Source organism: Ruditapes philippinarum, unplaced genomic scaffold (assembly GCF_026571515.1).
Source record: "Ruditapes philippinarum isolate M1 unplaced genomic scaffold, ASM2657151v2 ctg2167_1_1_1_1, whole genome shotgun sequence".
NCBI classification, from domain to species: domain Eukaryota; kingdom Metazoa; phylum Mollusca; class Bivalvia; order Venerida; family Veneridae; genus Ruditapes; species Ruditapes philippinarum.
In genome coordinates this window covers 159,276-177,786 of record NW_026852183.1, presented here as the reverse complement: position 1 = coordinate 177,786, position 18,511 = coordinate 159,276, and the positions used below count along the sequence as shown (strand labels likewise).

Genomic DNA, 18,511 nt, shown 5'->3' with positions numbered 1-18,511 from the left:
AAATCCCTGTCAAACACAGTGCAAAGAATGGGTTTGAAAACGTGTTACCTTGTACCGTTATAGTATTTAAATGTCGTATTTATATGTTTCATTAAAACATATTAGAATTTACGTTATTACAATATAACACTGTATAATGTATTTAGAATTCACAGCGTGGTTTCAAAATAGATGGATGTTATAGTATTTTAATGTTTAAGATGACAAATACTCAATGGCGACGGAAAAATAAGATATCCAAACCAATGCTTCAGTTATATGCAGTAAGTAAATTTGAGTCATTTTCAGAAGCTTGCATGAATTTACACAATAAAAAATTGACAACTATACAGAGTACTATTAAAGTATCGATTTCTATTTTCAACTTCTTTGAAAATTTGTCAAAAATAATCAACGTCAAAATTGCCTTATATGTCCCTTATCTGAGAGATATTACAAAATTTACATTTGTTCAGAGACCAATTAGTCCATAGTCTATTATTTTCGCTTCTTATGCTAAGAAACCGGTATGTTTGCAACAAAAATTGCTTAATCATCACAGCAACACCTTGCATGAAAATAAATTTAATTTAAGACCATAAATATGTACAACAAAAGATGTCAAAGCTAAAAGTATATACAGTAGGGTGAACGTTTCGGTTGTCTAAAATAGCGTTTTTCGTGCGTGCGTTTTTCATTTACCGTGCGTGCGTATGTCGTGCAACGTGTTTGATAAAAAGCTTTTTCGAGCGTGCATTGTTTACAAGCGTTTAACGTTTACATTTTTTGTGTATCGTTTTTCGTTTATCGTGCGTTTGAAAGTGTTCGTTATCCAGAAACGTTTTTGCGTGTTTCTGCGTTCGTCTAAACGTTTAAGTATCGCGTACGTTGTGTACGTTTTGCGTTTGTTGAGAAGTTAGCTAGATATATCTTTTGAATTTTTCTTAAACATGTAAAAGATGTTATTATAAGTGCCTTTTTACTGAGAATAGAAATACTATATAAAAAATATTATTGTGATATTTACATTAAAATTTGTGACCTCATGATGAATACCAGATTTCTCCGTGCTTTACGTCGAATATTAGTTTAATCCTATTTTACATACGCTTAGGACTTAAAATTACTATTTAATTGAAATATTTTTGATACTCAGTTCAGCAAACAGGTGTTTATATACGTATCCATATATCCGATATAAGGTTCGTCAGACATCATGGAATGGTAATTAGACACACACACACACACCCTTTCTTTAAAAGTTCATGTTCTGACGTTTCTTGAAAGACTGCCCGAATCCTATTTTGGGTAATATTTTAATTTAGACAGTTCTTTCTCATTTTTCTTTTTTTATAATTACCAGATTTATATTGATATTTTAACAGCGTGGTAGGGACTCGAACCCCTGACACTCGGAAAACCATTCCGCGGCTCTTCCCTCTGAGCTATTCGGCCGCTTACACATTTTAATAGTTATAAACATACTGTATATGGAAATATTTCTTCTAATTTACAACGGTAACAGATCAATGTGAATTCATGTAGTAACTGTCAATCACAGGGGGGGGGGGGGGGGAGAGAAAAATGTGCCACTTGACAGGGACTTGAACCCGTGACCCTCAGAATACCGTACCGCGGCTCTACCGACTGAGCTGCCCGTCGCTTACACATTTTATGTGCTTAATAGTGAACACTCTAAAACGTGACAAGAACGGTTAGATAGTTTAAAAACAGGTAATAAAATCTAAATAAACGCCAATTGAAAAAAAAAACACATGCACACATTCTTTTGACAAACAGTACAATAACAAAAATTATATTACGAGTATTATAATCATTTTTTACTTAAATGGGATAAGACATTTTTTGATAGTTTCATTATTTATAAATGTATAGTAAAACCTTTACTAAAACATTGTACTATTTCTAAATTTTTGTACAAATAAAAATAACTAGCCTTTTTTCTAGATAAGAAAATTCTATAGTGGCTAATGTGTGCCATGTTGTACTTATGCTTCGCTAGGCACCATGCGAAAGCTTGAAAATACGACTTAAAAGTTTTGTTGTATTGTTGCTTGGCGACGCTTGCACTTTGTTGTTTTTTCATGTCTTCGTAAAACTAACGATATTCATGTATATAACAAAAATTGATATTCTAATCTGGTCCGATACATCCCATACAAAAGTATAAAGTGTCTAAAAGTTTGGTCTAAGTGTCCAAATATCTCGTTTTGAATGTCCAATAATCTGTTCCGAAGTGTCCCAGTGTCTAGTAGGAAATGTCCATTGTCCGGAATGTCCCATTACCAACTCAGCCACCATCAAATTTAGTGCACAAAATTATTCAATAGTGCAAGAAAACACCTTCTCTATTAGAAGTCTGAAGCGAGATTGACTCTGCCTGAGGACTGAATGTTGAAACAAATGAACCACTTTTTCTGCGTCTGAAATACCAAAAAAAAAACAATAACAACAACAAAAAACAAAACAAAAAACTGACTTTAATTTCCAAAATAACATGTACATGTTTGTAATTTAGTTTTGTATTGCAAATACTTTTACGCTGATGTGCACGTTTAAATGTACTATTAAGATGAGAATTTATAGCAAGCATGCTGAATTCGTTTAATTTAATACTTCTACTTACTTTTCACTTTCAAATATCATATTTGTACGATTTCAAAGACATGAAGCGAGCAACAAGCATAATTCAAAAAAATTGCGAAATAGGACAGCTAATGAAATCGCTCGGCCATTGTACTCGTTAAATTTGATTCGACCATTGTACTCGTTTTTTAAAAAGATGCACAACTTCGTTATACAACTTTACAAAGAATTGAAATTGTTCTTGACGGCAAACTTGCAATTGTGAACAAGATATCATTGCTAATTTTGCTCAAAATGCATTTCTGTTAATGAAAACAGCGCATTTTAGTACCTGTTCGGCAATTGTACTCATCACCCAAAAAAACTTTTTCGACTTTCAGGTCTAAACAGAGAGAGCTACACAGTAACCAATAACTACGGTGTCCTTATCGTGCCATTTAGAATGTCGTCCGTCGCGTCTAAGGGTAGACACACGACAATGCGAAGTGACATCGCGACAATGCGAAGCGACGCTCGACAACGCGAAGCGATATGCGACAATGCGAAGCGACGCTCGACAGTGTCAAACGATATGTCGCACTGTCGCCTAGAAATGTCGCGGTAAAAAAGGGCGACATTTAAGAAATGTCGCTTCGCGTTGTCGAGTGTCGCTTCGCATTGTCGAGCGTCGCTTCGCGTTGTCGCGATGTCACTTCGCGTTGTCGCGATGTCGAGTGTCGAGGTTGGTAGAAGTGCATACCACGACACTCGACAATGCAAAACGACAACGCGACAATGCGATACGACGCTCGACAATGCGAAGTGACACTCGACATCGCGAAGCGACATTTTTAAAATGTCGAGTAAATGTCGCGTTATTTTTATGATTTTTACACCGCGACGCTCAACATTGCGAAGCGACACTCGACAATGCGAAGCGACACTCGACAACGCGAAGCGATACTCGACAATGCGAAGCGACACTCGACAATGCGAAGCGACATTTGGATAATATCGTATCGCATTGTCGTGCGTTACCGGTGCTTGGTCAGAATTTACTAACTCACCGACAAACGGTGCGATCATGGAAGGGGTCGCACTAAACTGCTGACGAATTAGCTGACGATATAGAATATATAGGAAACTGCTGACCAGTTAAACAAAGAAGGATTATCGAAAACTGCTGACCAGTTAGATAAAGAAGGGAAAACAATGAAGGTGTCAAATTGCCGTTGGTGATATTACAGGCGAGGTCGAGAAATACTTGATAAAATGTTTTTTCAAGATGTCAATATTACAAATGATACATATTAATTATAAAAAATTCAATTGATATATACTGTATATTTCTCAATTTATTTTGATATAATATTTTTTTAAGTATCTTAATGAATTTTCTTCTATGTGTTATATATTGGTTAAAATTTTAAAAATGTCGTCAAAATATGATGTACGAAAAATCATAATTTGTTTCAAGTATGTATAAAACTATGCATCATAGGTTAAAATATATACATGTACATATACGTAATGTATATTTTAACAAAATATAATTATAATTATTATGGAGTATGCATATAGTAAAAACTTAAAAAAGACGTGTTTTCTGTAACTCTCACAAAAAGTGATTTTTTGGATATTTCAAGTGAATCAAATTGATGGATTTTTATATCAAAAGGTAGAATATGTTTATCTACACATAAATATGTATCACTGATTGATATTGAGTGCTCATTAGAGAAGAAAACAACATTTTTCTTAAGAACAATAGACTTTGACACCTTTGCTGAATTTCGCTCACTATCTGAAATATTATAAATTTTTCAACTATACGTACATTGTGTTTACCCTGGAGACATTGACAGTCACCCTTATGGAGAATGTACAAGTAGAAAAAACATACACCGAATTAAAACCGGTAATGCTTAAATGACCAAACTGAGATTAAAGTACCTGCTTTCCATTCAATCACAACGTGACCACAACTTAACAACAGATGTATTTGACTTAATGTATGCAAATGAATCTCAGAAAGAAGAAGAGCATTATGAATTTTCAAGCACACAACCTGTATGTAATCAAGCCTTCTTTGAACTTCTTGATAGCAAATTATTACACTTACCAAAAGAGTTGTATATAGATAAGATTCTTGAATTGACCAAATCATCTGAAATCACACTTTCAACATATAGAGATGTCCTAGCAAAGCGTAGTAGCGATCTTAAAAACTGTCCTGTTGGAGATCTTATACGAAGAAAGACAACGAACACGTCATCAAGTGCATTAAAATATGCAAGAGATTGTTACTTACTACAAGAGTTTATAGGTAATGGAGATCCAAAAGCAATATATGCGCTGTTTGTATTGAGAAAACAAAAACAAGAGGAAATAGACTTAAGTTCATCATTTGCAGCAGAATGTGACTCCTCATTTTCCCTCGGTAGCACTTCCAAATCTTCACAGTTAATGCTTGCAGATTTGCAAGTAGAACTTAGGCATTTACGGTGTGAGATATTCAATATCAAGACTGAAAATATCAAATTAACAAAAACTGTAACTACGTATGATGTTCGAATCGGTTGTCTAGAGATGGAGCTCAACAATTGTAAAAGAGACATAGAAGTACAAGCACGTGTAAATACAGATTTAATCCGTAAAGTACATACTCTAGAAACCAAATTGTCAAATGATGAAAAACATGAGTCCAAAAAGATTAACTCCAAAGCCAACCAAAGTACAATAATAATAACTTCACCAAGTAGCAATAAGCAAAAAGTAAAGTCATACTCAGCAGCTGTCAAAGAAAATATAAGCACGGTGACTCATCCTGATAGCAGCCCAAATGAAAATATTAGTCGAAAAGAAGAGACAAATATCAATCTTCATACTATCATTAATTCAAACAGTCAATGTGCCACTGCTAACAACAACATGGGAAGTATTGAAGCACACAGTTCAAAATCACAAACAAATGAAAACATGAAAATTGAAACAATTATAAGAGAAAGATCAGAGCATAAATTCAACGGAACACAATATGCAAAAGCAGCCGTCTATCACCCAAAAGAAAATGTTCGAGAAAAGTCGTGGAATGCTTATGACAGTGAACCGAAATTCGAAAGCGTTGTTAAACGAAAAACATCAAGATATTATGTAGGTGGTATAAGTAGTGACTCTAACAGAGCTGGATTAGTAGAATATCTAACTGAACGAGGGATAACACCAGTTAGTGTTAATTTGTTTCAAAGCAAACGCAAATGTCTCAGTGCTAAAGTTACTGTATATAAAGAAGATGGTTGTATAATTGAAAATAAAAGCTTTTGGCTGAAAAAAATGTACTGCCGTCGGTGGTATGGAATAAATGAATGGGCAAATTATTACAATGAAAATGTTTAAATTTGCATTCTATATCATTTGTGTACTGCTGTTAACACCTTTTAATGACATGTGTTCAAGTACTGAACAATTAAATATAAACACGTTAACTTGGAATGTTCGAGGCGCTATGTCCTCTTCTGCTAGTTTAAGCAAATTGTTAGACATCTTTGATGTTGATATAGCCTTTATATCTGAACATAAATTAAAACCTCACTGTAAAGACTTTTTCAATAGCATTCATACAGACTATTTATCTGTTAGTAGATTTGATAACTCTACTATGAAAAGTACTAAATTGGGGAAAGGAGGCGTCTCTATTTTATATAGAAAACAGTTATCCTTTAATATTAAAGAAATAGAGCATAATTTTAGTGATCGCATTGTTGGTATTGAAATATGTCACTCAAATGAAATATCCTCATTCTTATTTTCTGTATACTTACCATCTGTAAATTATGATTTTGATGAATTCAAAGACTGTATTGACATTTTGGAAACTATTTCAGAAAAATATTCCAAAGATGGAAATGTTATGTTTTTTGGAGATTTCAATGTTGATGTATTTATTGACAAGCCTGACAAAAGAGATAAATATTTCAAGCAGTTTCTTAACAGAAATAACATGTCTTATGCAAAGACTGCAGGTTGTAATCATACGTTTAGACCTACCTTAAAGACACTTGATTACGTTGTATTCAATCAGTTTAATGACAACATGATAGCAAAGTGTGAAGTAATAGACAATGATCTTTGTCATGTTTCAGATCATAATCCTATACACGCTATATTAAACATCAAATTTTCTAAGTATAGCTTTCAAGAAAGTTCTTATCCGAATACAAACTGGTCCAAATGTTCGGAAAACGAAAAGCGGGAATTCGAAAATATAACAAATATTGATGTCAATGACTACCTTGAAAACGCCGTGAGAAGTGACCCTATAAATTTGATAGACAATATGTACCTTTATCTTGTTAATCTATTACTTTGTGCAGCTGATAAAACACTTCCAAAATTTAAATTTAACAAACACTCAAAGCCATATTGGACTACGGAAGTTAAGTTTGCGCATAGTGAACAGAGACGTCTTAGACGTATTTGGATATCTGAGGGCAAACCACGTGGTAAATGTGTTTCCTTTACAAACTATAAAAATGCTAAAAGGAAATTTAAACAAGATCAAGTAAAAGCTATCTCAGACGTGGATCGTCAATTTTATGAAAATCTCGAAAAACATGCTGAATGTGACTCTAAGCTTTTTTGGCGCACTGTTAATCGAAGACGTAAAAAGAAGCAAAACATAGTTCGAGAATTTATATCTGATGACAATAGCGTTCAAGACAACCCCATTGATATCGCAGAATCCTTTAAAAAACACTATCAACACATATTTCTTCCCACAGAAGGTAATTCATTCGATGAGGATTTTAAAGATAAAGTGGATGCTGAAATGAGAGAATTCATCAATTCGAATAGTTTCTCTGAATTTGACAGTATATTTGGGAATTCTGTGCAAGAGAGTGAACTTCAAACTGCGATAGATTCTTTGAAAATCAATAAAAGTGGAGGTCACGATAAAATTGTAAATGAACATATAAAATATGCAGGGAGTGGTGTATGCAAGCTATTATTGGAGTTCTTTAACCTAATGATACAGCACGAATACATACCGAGCGATCTTAAAAAAGGTATAATCATTCCTGTATTGAAAGAAGGAAAGTGCTCTAAGAAAGTTACGAGTTATAGACCAGTGTCACTTTTACCAGTTATTTATAAACTGTTTGAAAAAGTTAAAATGAACAGAATACAAAAATGGTTATGTGAGACACAAATGCAATTTCCGAATAAATTACAAAATGGCTATCAAAAGTATCTTGGTTCATTAACAACTTCATTCGTCCTGAGAGAAACCGTGTCATATTATTGCGAAAATGGTTCAGAACCATATGTTGGTCTTTTAGACACCTCGTCAGCCTTTGACACAGTCTGGCACAATGGACTATTTTACAAACTCAAACAAATCGGCATACCATCAAAAACTCTACGAATAATAATGAAATGCTACAGCGGAATGACGAGTATGATATATGTGAATGGAACTGTCACAGATGCGTTTTTATTGCACCAAGGAACAAGACAGGGAGGAGTGTTGTCAAGTTTTTACTACTTAATCTACATAAATGATCTTCTGAATGAACTAGAAAACAATAAAATAGGTTGTTTTGTGGGAAAATTAAACTGCTCCGCGCCTACAATGGCAGACGATATTACTCTTATTTGCCCGGATGCAAATTCTCTACAGTCATCTCTTAATATTGCATATTCATACTCATGTAAATGGAGGTTCCTTTTTAATCGAGAAAAAAGCAAATTTTTGATATGCAGCTTTAAAAGAAACCCACATATACCACCGATGATTCGGATAGCATCAACGAATCTACAACGTGTATATAGTGCTCGCCACGTCGGTATTGATGTTGTGCCATCACTAAAATGTACTAATTCAATCGAAACTAGGTGCTCAAAAGGCCGAGGTTCCTTATTTTCAATATTGGACTTAAGAAATGAAGACTCTGAAATAAATCCAATGATTCTAGCAAATATGACTGAAAAAATAGTTTTCCCTACGACTCTTTACGGCTGTGAACTATGGAATAACATGACATTGAATGATTCAAATATCGTAGAAAAGTTTGTTAGATTCTGTGCCAAACGTATACAAAATTTCAGTCAAAGAACAAGAACGGACATCGCACTAAGTATGCTTGGTTGGTCATCAATGGAGTCAAATATTGACAAAAGAAAATTACTTTTTCTCGAAAAACTATGCACAACACCAACATATCTACTGGCAAGACAAATTTTCGATCTTAGATTACAGCTGTTTATAAATGGAAATTTCACTATTCAGAAAGGATTCATACCAGATATATTTAGAATTCTAAGAAAATATAATTTAACAGATTACTTATACAACTATGCCAAAAGTGGTCGTTTTGCATCTAAATGGATGTGGAAAATAATTGTCAAAAAAGCTGTTAAATCGTTTACAGTTTTTGAATGGAGAAAAAATATCTTTGAAGATGAAGACTTTATTCGTTTCAGAAGATTACATCTGGACCTTAAACCTGCTATAATTTACGAAATACCACGTAATGCTCAGGAGTTGACTTTGTGTATGTACATTGCAAAATTATGGGCAAGTGTATCATACTTAAAAATCCAGATGTGTTTAAAATGTAACGTTCAAACAAGTGATATATTGACACATTTATGTTTAGAATGTCCATCTAACAACAATGAAAGATCACACTTTTTTGATCAACTCAATTCCATTGTAAATATCAATATTATACAAGACATACATAATCTTTCAAATCCTTTAAAACTTGACGCTATGATGGGATCTCTTCTTTTAAACACATGTGCAATAAACCCAAACGAGTACCACTCCTTTTTATTCCAGTCGTTTGCTTATATAAAACTTGTTGTAGGCAACAAGTTTACTGTCAGAGAAACTAACTGAAATATATTTCACAAATTGTGTCATATCAAACAATAAGCGTACCTAGATGTTAATCCATTTTTTAGTGTTTTTGTTTTCGTTTCGTTAAAGCACTAATTTTAAATGGAATTCTAGACAATAAATTATATATATAAATATATATATTTATCACATGCAGCATCTTTTGTTACAAATGTAAATATGTATAAATTATATTATGATGCATATAAATTTATGTGCTTAACCTATGTTTACACCATGACCTATATTTTCTATGTTGAATTATTGTATAACTTGTAATGATTGTGATTGTACATTTATATATATATATGTTTTTTTTCTTCTATTATGTTAAAATCTATGAAAATGGGAAATAAAGTGTAATAAAAAAAATAAATAGTGCAAATATGAAATAAAGTGATTTCTGTTTCCTTATTTGTTGTTCGTATAATTGTATAAGTAATATTGAACAAAAATTAATAATGTGCTAATTGTTATAGTTAATAAGCTTTTATTACATTATAAACAACATGTTTCCACAGATATCCATTAAACTGATAATTTATCGAGATCGATATGCCCCAAGGTCATATTAAAATCGATTTCACACGCGACGTGTCATTCTTGATTTATCTATGACAAAATACAATAAACAGTCAAAAATATGCTGACCATATTGTAGAATCTGCTGAAAAGTTAGATATATAGAGAAAAATATATTTAAATGCTACGAAATTGTTACTCATTATGCAAATTTAATATATTTTATAAAATAATGTCGACATTTAATTAAGTAAAAACACTGCTGACCAATTTAATGTTAATTCAAATTGATTTAAGCCGTAAAACTCTCTTATTCTATATGGTCAGCAAATTTAACGCTCTTTACATTCAGGCGAGAAAATGCTGACCAGTTAAACATATATAGTAGAATCTGCTGACCAGTTAGATATATAGGGAAACTGCTGACCAGTTAGATATATAGAGAAAAATATATTTTGCCGTGAAATTGTAATTCATTTTTATTATGTATGCAAATTCAATTTATTTTATAAAATTATGTCGACATTTAATTAAGTAAAAACACTGCTGACCAATTTAATGTTATTTCAAATTGATTTAAGCCGTAAAACTCTTCTTATTCTATATGGTTAGCAAATTTAACGCTCTTTACATTCAGGCGAGAAAATGCTGACCAGTTAAACATATACACATGTAGTAGAATCTGCTGACCAGTTAGATATATAGGGAAACTGCTGACCAGTTAGAAATATAGAAAAAAATATATTTTGTCGTGGAATTTTAATTCATTTTATAAAGTACGAAATTCAATATATTGTATAAAATTTTGTCGACATTTAATTAAGTTAAAACACTGCTGACTTATTTAATATTAATTCAAATTGCAATTATTGCTTTTGAAAATACATTTTTTTTCCGTTACAAGATTTTTCTATTGAAATATCACTAACAAGAGATTTTGATAAAACTCATAACATCATAATTCTTTATAAAACATTAATTCAAATTTTTGCATATCTTTAGAGGTATAAAAAGCTGTTTAATATATCCTTTTAAAATCACGGATTTATATTACATGTAGTAATGTAAATCCGTGTTAAAATGTATGATATTATGGTACTTTAAATGTATATATTAATTTAGTTTATAAACATAGTCATATAAATGCAAAAATTAAAAATATAATTAAAAGAATAAAAGTAATTTCCCATCTTTTTATTACCCCCTACGGCGTGTTTATATAACTTCACACCTTCAATGTTTCCCTTCTTTGTGTAACTGGTCAGCATTTTCCGATAATCCTTCTTTATTTAACTGGTCAGCAGTTTCCTATATATCTATATCGTCAGCTAATTCGTCAGCAGTTTAGTGCGACCCCTTCCATGATCGCACCGTTTGTCGGTGAGTAAGTAAATTCTGACCAAGCACCGGTAGACGCACGACAATGCGATACGATATTATTCCAAATGTCGCTTCGCATTGTCGAGTGTCGCTTCGCGTTGTCGAGTATCGCTTCGCGTTGTCGAGTGTCGCTTCGCATTGTCGAGTGTCGCTTCGCAATGTTGAGCGTCGCGGTGTAAAATCATAAAAATAACGCGACATTTACTCGACATTTTAAAAATGTCGCTTTGCGATGTCGAGTGTCACTTCGCATTGTCGAGCGTCGTATCGCATTGTCGCGTTGTCTTTTCGCATTGTCGAGTGTCGTGGTATGCACTTCTACCAACCTCGACACTCGACAATGCGAAGTGACAATGCGACAACGCGAAGTGACATCGCGACAACGCGAAGTGACATCGCGACAACGCGAAGCGACGCTCGACAATGCGAAGCGACACTCGACAACGCGAAGCGACATTTCTTAAATGTCGCCCTTTTTTACCGCGACATTTATAGGCGACAGTGCGACATATCGTTTGACACTGCCGAGCGTCGCTTCGCATTGTCGCATATCGCTTCGCGTTGTCGAGCGTCGCTTCGCATTGTCGCGATGTCACTTCGCATTGTCGTGTGTCTACCCTTAGACGCGACGGACGACATTCTAAATGGCACGATAAGGACACCGTAAATAACAGAATATAACGTGGTTTTTATACAGATGTTCTGTGCGGCCTAGTTTTACATAATTATATTAAACGTTAACTGTAAGCTTACCACAAATTCACTGCTTTAACGAGCGTTCAGGCCGCCATTTTTGAGCCCATTGTACGAATTTGGTCACGGGATCCTCCGCAGTGATAAAGGGAATGGCTTAAAACTTCACACAATTGAGAGAATAGTAGGAGACCACTGTCCAAGGCCCAGAACTCTATAACGTGGATGTTGATAAAATAATGGTCCTTTTGGAACTTTTTCGGAAACTTCTACATTATACAGGCTCGTTTTAAACTATCAAGCCCTGAGAATAGTCAAGCAAGCAGACGTATCGACAGTGGTAGACATTTTCTTTAATTCTATGCATGTTATAAAAGATATAGACAAAATTCAAGAAAATACATTATTTCGGTTCATGAATACCTTGAGCAGGTTATATCTACAATACATTCTCATCTGAATATGGCCATAAGCAAAAGACACGAGGAAGATTTTTGTCATTCCTATTGGCATTCTGTTTAATTTAATAAAGCAAATATTCTGGACGGCCATGTATTAATCCAGGGGTGTCCGTACCCGAGTGTTTAAGGCCGTTGACTTCAAACCCCTTGCCCCTCAACGCTGTGGGTTCAAATCCAAACATATACTTTTGATTCTTTCATGTGGGGAAGCTGTACAGCTAGCTTACGGAATGTCGGACGTTCTACTAAAGTCTCCTTTCACCAGTAAAGCAGAAAAGTCGGCATAAGACCTACATTCTGTCGGATCGACGTAAAACCCAATCAAAACAATAAACAAGTCTCCCTCCACCAGTAAAGCTGGAAAGTATCCATATATGACCTATAATTCGTATGATTTAGAGGAATGTCAACTTTACAAATGAAATGAGAAGCATACGTTGTTCGTTTTAATATAATTTATGTTAGCTTTTTTTTAGTGAACTTTTAACAAGTAGGAACCCAAAAGAAAGGAGCGACAGTGGTTTCTTTATTGTAAAATGTTCACAAACTTACTAAGTGTTTAACCACATTTGACCCCGCTGGAACGCTTCCGGCCTACAGAAAGTTGTTATGTATGGTGGCCGATTACGGTCTTTTTAAACCCGAGAGGAATTTTTATCATAAAATAACATAGCAACATACAACCCTGCGAGATTCTCTGCCGAAATCGTACAAAATGTCGCAGCAGTTGTTTGAAACAGCATGTGGCCGGTAGCGTCCATGGGTTGACTATACAATTCATCCCTCGTTTGTCTATAAAAAGTCGGGTAACAAACAAGAGGAAACCCGAAATATTTTTGCAAGTGTTGTAGAAATTCTACAAAAAGTCGAAGGGAAAAATTATAGGCCGCGGCTTTTTGTTCCTCATCAACGATCTCAATAATAGCTGCGATATTTGGCGCAGAGACATTTCCCGGCACAAAATAATTGAGGCTTATAATGCTCAAAAATGTATGCATCAAAACAAAATATCGCGGATTATAATAGCCGCGATCGGCATAATTATGCTTGCGTGGCTTATTCCATTTTGCCTTTCTTGTGCCTATGTGCATTAATTGATAAATGTTTTGAATGACAATCATCACCGTTGCGTGATATACACATGTTAGTTAAAATGGCTCAAATGTTGTTTTTTGTTTTTGTTTTTTTTCTCCATGGAATTATACACAAAATGACCCCGCCAAAAAAGCAGTATTTTGAAGATACGTTGACATAGTTTTTTCTAATGTCAGGTCGAACCAATAAGGCAGGGCTACTACATTCAGATTACATACGCGCACATCGTTCTAAACTCTTAAAAAATTTGCGTGTCGATACGATTAAGAAGGGCGTTTTTTTCAATTAGAGCAATTTCATTGGGCGGCAAATAGTGTTTCACCCTAAATGTCGTTATATGTACCGAATCATTACATAATACCCCTTTGTTTTGAAATGAGGAAATTATTTCGTTGAATTTCGTTTAGGCAAAGGTAAACATAAAAGCAATTTTTTATATCAGTTTGAGTGTGGGTCCATGTCGACAGCAGTATATTGATTTTGTCAGAATGTAAGTATTATGTTTAATGCAACTGTTGTAAGATAGAAAAAAAGGATATTAATTTATTTGTTTATTTATTTATCTATCTATTTATTTATAATTTCATTTTAAAAAATACGCGTTTGTCTCCTCATTTTTGATATATAATTTGTGAAAAGTGTTTAAAGTCATTTAAGATTACAACAGCAACTCAAATTATGAAATAATTAACAACCATATTTTCTACGTAATATCAGTATAGGTTAAAGTTTATTAGTACGTATTTACAAATTTTGAATAATGATTATTATTACGTAATTACTGTTTATTGAATTGTTATTACGTATTAACAAATTACTAATAAATTTTAACCAGCTTAGTGTTTTAAATTTTTTTATAAACAGTCGATTTACTAGACTGATTAACAGTTTGCCATATTACCAAAGTACAATGTAAATGTGTTACGATTCATTTGAAATATTGCAATCGTATTGAACAAATAATAATTTCAAACACTAATGTATGTTAACAGTGACTCATTTTTAAGATATGTCAAAATATTACTTATTTTCATTCTTTACTTTTTTAAATAGATCTGTCTGAGCTATAATAAAAGATGTTGGTATTGAAGAACGCTGCACGTGTCACCCTGTTAGCCTTAGTGATTACGACTGAAGTAATGACAGCCCCATCTACAAACGAAACGCTTCCCGGAAAACCATTGACTGATGTGGGGGCATTTCTCAACAAACCTTATCTTGTTCTTGCTGGGGAAGTTATCAATAATTTGGCGCGTAAATTTAGTGATGATATCGGTAATGTGGATAAAGGCATGGAGTCTCAAATCGGCAATGTAACGTCTCAAATGGGCAATGTGAAAAAAGACTTGGAGTCCCAAATTGGCAATGTCGCAAAAGATCTCCGTTCAGAAATGGCCGATGTAGCAAAAGAAATATGCCGCCTACATCCCTGTACTGAATGGAGTAAATGGAATCATTGTGGTTTTACTTACGTTAAAGGATACGGCAATTTCGGAAGGCAGAATCGTACCAGAAACTGTGGCTTTAATACAACTCTTTGTAAACGGTTTAGTGCATATCAAAACATAGAAGTTGAATTTCGCACTTGTAACACGTGCAAGGAAGACTATACTGTAACTGAACATGGACACTGTATCAAATTCGTGAGCACTAAAACTACTCAAAGCACAGCGGCAAAAAGTTGCCAGGCTTATGGAGGAAATCTGGTCAATATAAATTCTGAGATGAAGTTTAAAGATGTGACCAATTTTGTAACGGAAAGAAGTATATATCCTATTTTCTGGATAGATGGTCGTAGAGCTTCATCACACAGTAAATGGGAGTTTACAACGCAACCAAAACATCACTCCTTTAATCACTGGTATCCCGGTAGACCTCAAAATGACCTATGTTTGCTTTTGATACATTCTGGATCAGGAAGTTCAAGAAAATATTATATACAAGATTACGGATGTTCTAATAAACAGTCATTTATGTGCGAAGTGATTTTATGAATATAATTATATTTCGTTACAATGGTCTAAAAATTAACCAAGAAGGATTAATTCAAATCAGTCTGATTTTACTTAAAGAAAATAACTACTCATGTATAAACCGAAAGTAACTTTTGTTTGTGTTATATAATAATGTAACCACCAATTATCTGTTATATGCATTTATATGTATTTCTTCTTATCGGTACATATTCATCTCTTTTTACTGCTTCCTGTTCCACGTGCACAATTTTTATCCGAAAGAAAGGAAACGTGTATTACTAGTGTAATCTGGGAGATAGTTATGCCTTTTTGGCTGAATATACATGTAGCATAATTATAGAGGTTCGTCACGACAACTGTTTTCTATCCCAACGCTGACGTTTTCTGGATTCAAACAATTTACATAGACCTATATATATTTACTAGTAACTCCTCTCATAAAAAATGTTTTTAATTAATAATTGTCTATTAATTTTCCTAACTGATGGCGTCCGATGAGAGAAATGAAATTTTAGTACCGGCAACGTTAATATATTTTAGCAATTTTATGCAGGTTATATAATTATGTCTAATTTGAAGAATGGATATTGATCAAATTTTAACATATTTTAAATGTTGTTTGTTATACAGAATAAATATATCAAATACTTTGAATTTTTTCTATCAGTTTACGCCATGTGATGTAAAGATTTAAGATACATTAGCCATTTGTTTACCTTTCTACTTTTCGCATCGATATCGACCACTCTTGCTTACTTGCCAAATCATTATCAAAGCAATGAAAGTTCCATACACTGTCATCTTCTGCTCCATTTGAGATGATGAAATATTTCCAAATCCCTGTCAAACACAGTGCAAAGAATTGGTTTAAAAACATGCTACCTTGTACCTTTATAGTCTTAAAATATCGTATTTATATGTTTCATTAAAACATATTAGACATAACCTCATTACAGAATAAAGCATTTCGAATTCACAACATGGTTTTAAAATATATTAATTTTATAATCTGTTAATGTTTAAAATGACAAATACTCAATGGCGACGGAAAATAAGATAATCCATATAGTGACAAGCATCGTATTATTTCACAGTATTTATGAAATATATGTACATAATAATGTAACATGGCGTTTTCAGATTTATACCAAATCAGCGTTACAATAATTACTTATTTAATAATAATAAAATAATTTAATATTAAATTAAACATTAAAATATCTATGTTATCTCTAAATACACAACGGTAGACAAGTAGGTTCAGTGTACCTTTAGTTAATGTATTTCTGTCATTGCTAATGATCAATCGCTTTAAACTTGAATTATGCTGAATACAAATCAGTGTAAAAATTCATGTTCTCAAGTAGCGGTGTGTTAGTGAAATATAAATTTCGTTACATTAAAAAATAACTAAAGAACAACAACTAAATATTTGATCAAACGATTTTTCCGGGATTCAAATTTACATTTACAAAACGGACGCTAGTACGTAATTAGTATATATAATTGAGAAAGGGTGCAGCTCGTAGAAAATTCAGGTGATAAATGTATGCTTTATATGCACGGTACTTGTTACTTTTAGTACTAAAAATAAAGTGATAAAGTACTGATGTTTTTCTCTAAGTCAAAATACATAATTACCTATACAAGTTGATGGCTTTTAATATATAACTGAATTGCATAAATGCAGCCAAAAAAAGATTGCCTCCACCGGACTTTGAACTAACATCTTAACGAAACTGCGTTCTTACTCAAAATGAACAGTCTTTCAGATAAGAGAATTTTCATTACGCATTTTATATTTAAAATTCAATGTTAATAAGATGTTCACTTATTCTTAGCGGAACCTCTAAATTTTACCGTTGTGTTGTCAGCTGTTGTCGCGGCACTAGCAGCAGCAGTACCAGAAGCAGCATCAGACACAACAACAACAAGTATACGCAATAGTAATTATGACGTTGACTTTATAGAGTATGTTAGGTGGGGTCAATATTTTATTATAGATAAAATATGGGTCAGTATTTTATTTATAAAGGGGCTCAGTATTTTATAGAAGGGTGTCACTATTTTATATAAGATAATGACCAGAGGTCTATTGTGGTCACTTAATTTACAACGATACACCGCCACTATGCAGTAGTCGGGATCTCTTGCACGTGCACGATAATTGATGGTCGATTCAGCACCGTTTAGACTAAAATGCAATATCAAGTGTCTGGGATAAAAACTAGCGTCAGACGGGCAAAAAATATCAACGCTCTTAGTGATGAAAAGAAGTGACTCAGTTCCAAATTCCAAGGTGGCCAACATGGTGTGTCGCATGAGTCTAGGATTACAAAATAAATGTACAAATAAAGATAATAAACAATAATAACAAAAAAGAACGCAAAACCCCTTGCAAATCGATGATTTAAACAATGCGTTACAGAAAGTTGGTAACGTGGCATACATATCGGAGCAATTTACATAATTATGTTGTATATGAAAGAAAATCGTACGAATTATTTCAGAATAATAGTGATGCACTTCCCCAGGTGGAATAGCGGTGGCCTAGTGGTTAAGGTGTTAGCCTCTCAGCCAAGGGAACATGCATATCTTCAGGTGACGGCCCTCTTTCTTCATATGACGCTGATGTTGTTTGGTTCCAGGAAGCGGACTCGAAATTAATTTATGTTGCAAGAACTTGTTTCGCAATCGAGCTTAAATAAATATGTTTAAACCAATGCAAACAGAAAACTGCCTAGCGCTTAAGAGAGACTTTCAGAATGAATATATACGCAAGATAGTGATGTTCCGTGCAACCTTTCTCTAAAACTAATTATGCTAGTACCATTCTTGTACTATTTAAGGACAAATAACGAGTATTTGAGTAGCAAACCCTTTTCTGTTTAAAAAATATTAAAAATCTTAAATTA

General features: G+C 33.4%; 1 protein-coding gene across 1 annotated transcript; it reads left to right on the top strand.

Moving 5' to 3' along the window:
- The first annotated feature begins 14,073 nt into the window (after nucleotides 1-14,073).
- Nucleotides 14,074-16,243, top strand: LOC132751888 (uncharacterized). The gene is made up of 2 exons (XM_060742101.1): nucleotides 14,074-14,110; nucleotides 14,674-16,243. The coding sequence occupies exon 2, from the start codon at nucleotides 14,697-14,699 to the stop codon at nucleotides 15,612-15,614; it is 918 nt and encodes a 305-aa protein (XP_060598084.1). The 5' UTR covers nucleotides 14,074-14,110; nucleotides 14,674-14,696; the 3' UTR covers nucleotides 15,615-16,243.
- The last annotated feature ends 2,268 nt before the right edge of the window (nucleotides 16,244-18,511 follow it).

Bases quoted from the DNA above. Each gene is read 5' to 3' on its own strand.
- LOC132751888 (XM_060742101.1), top strand. From the start codon at position 14,697: ATGTTGGTATTGAAGAACGCTGCACGTGTCACCCTGTTAGCCTTAGTG.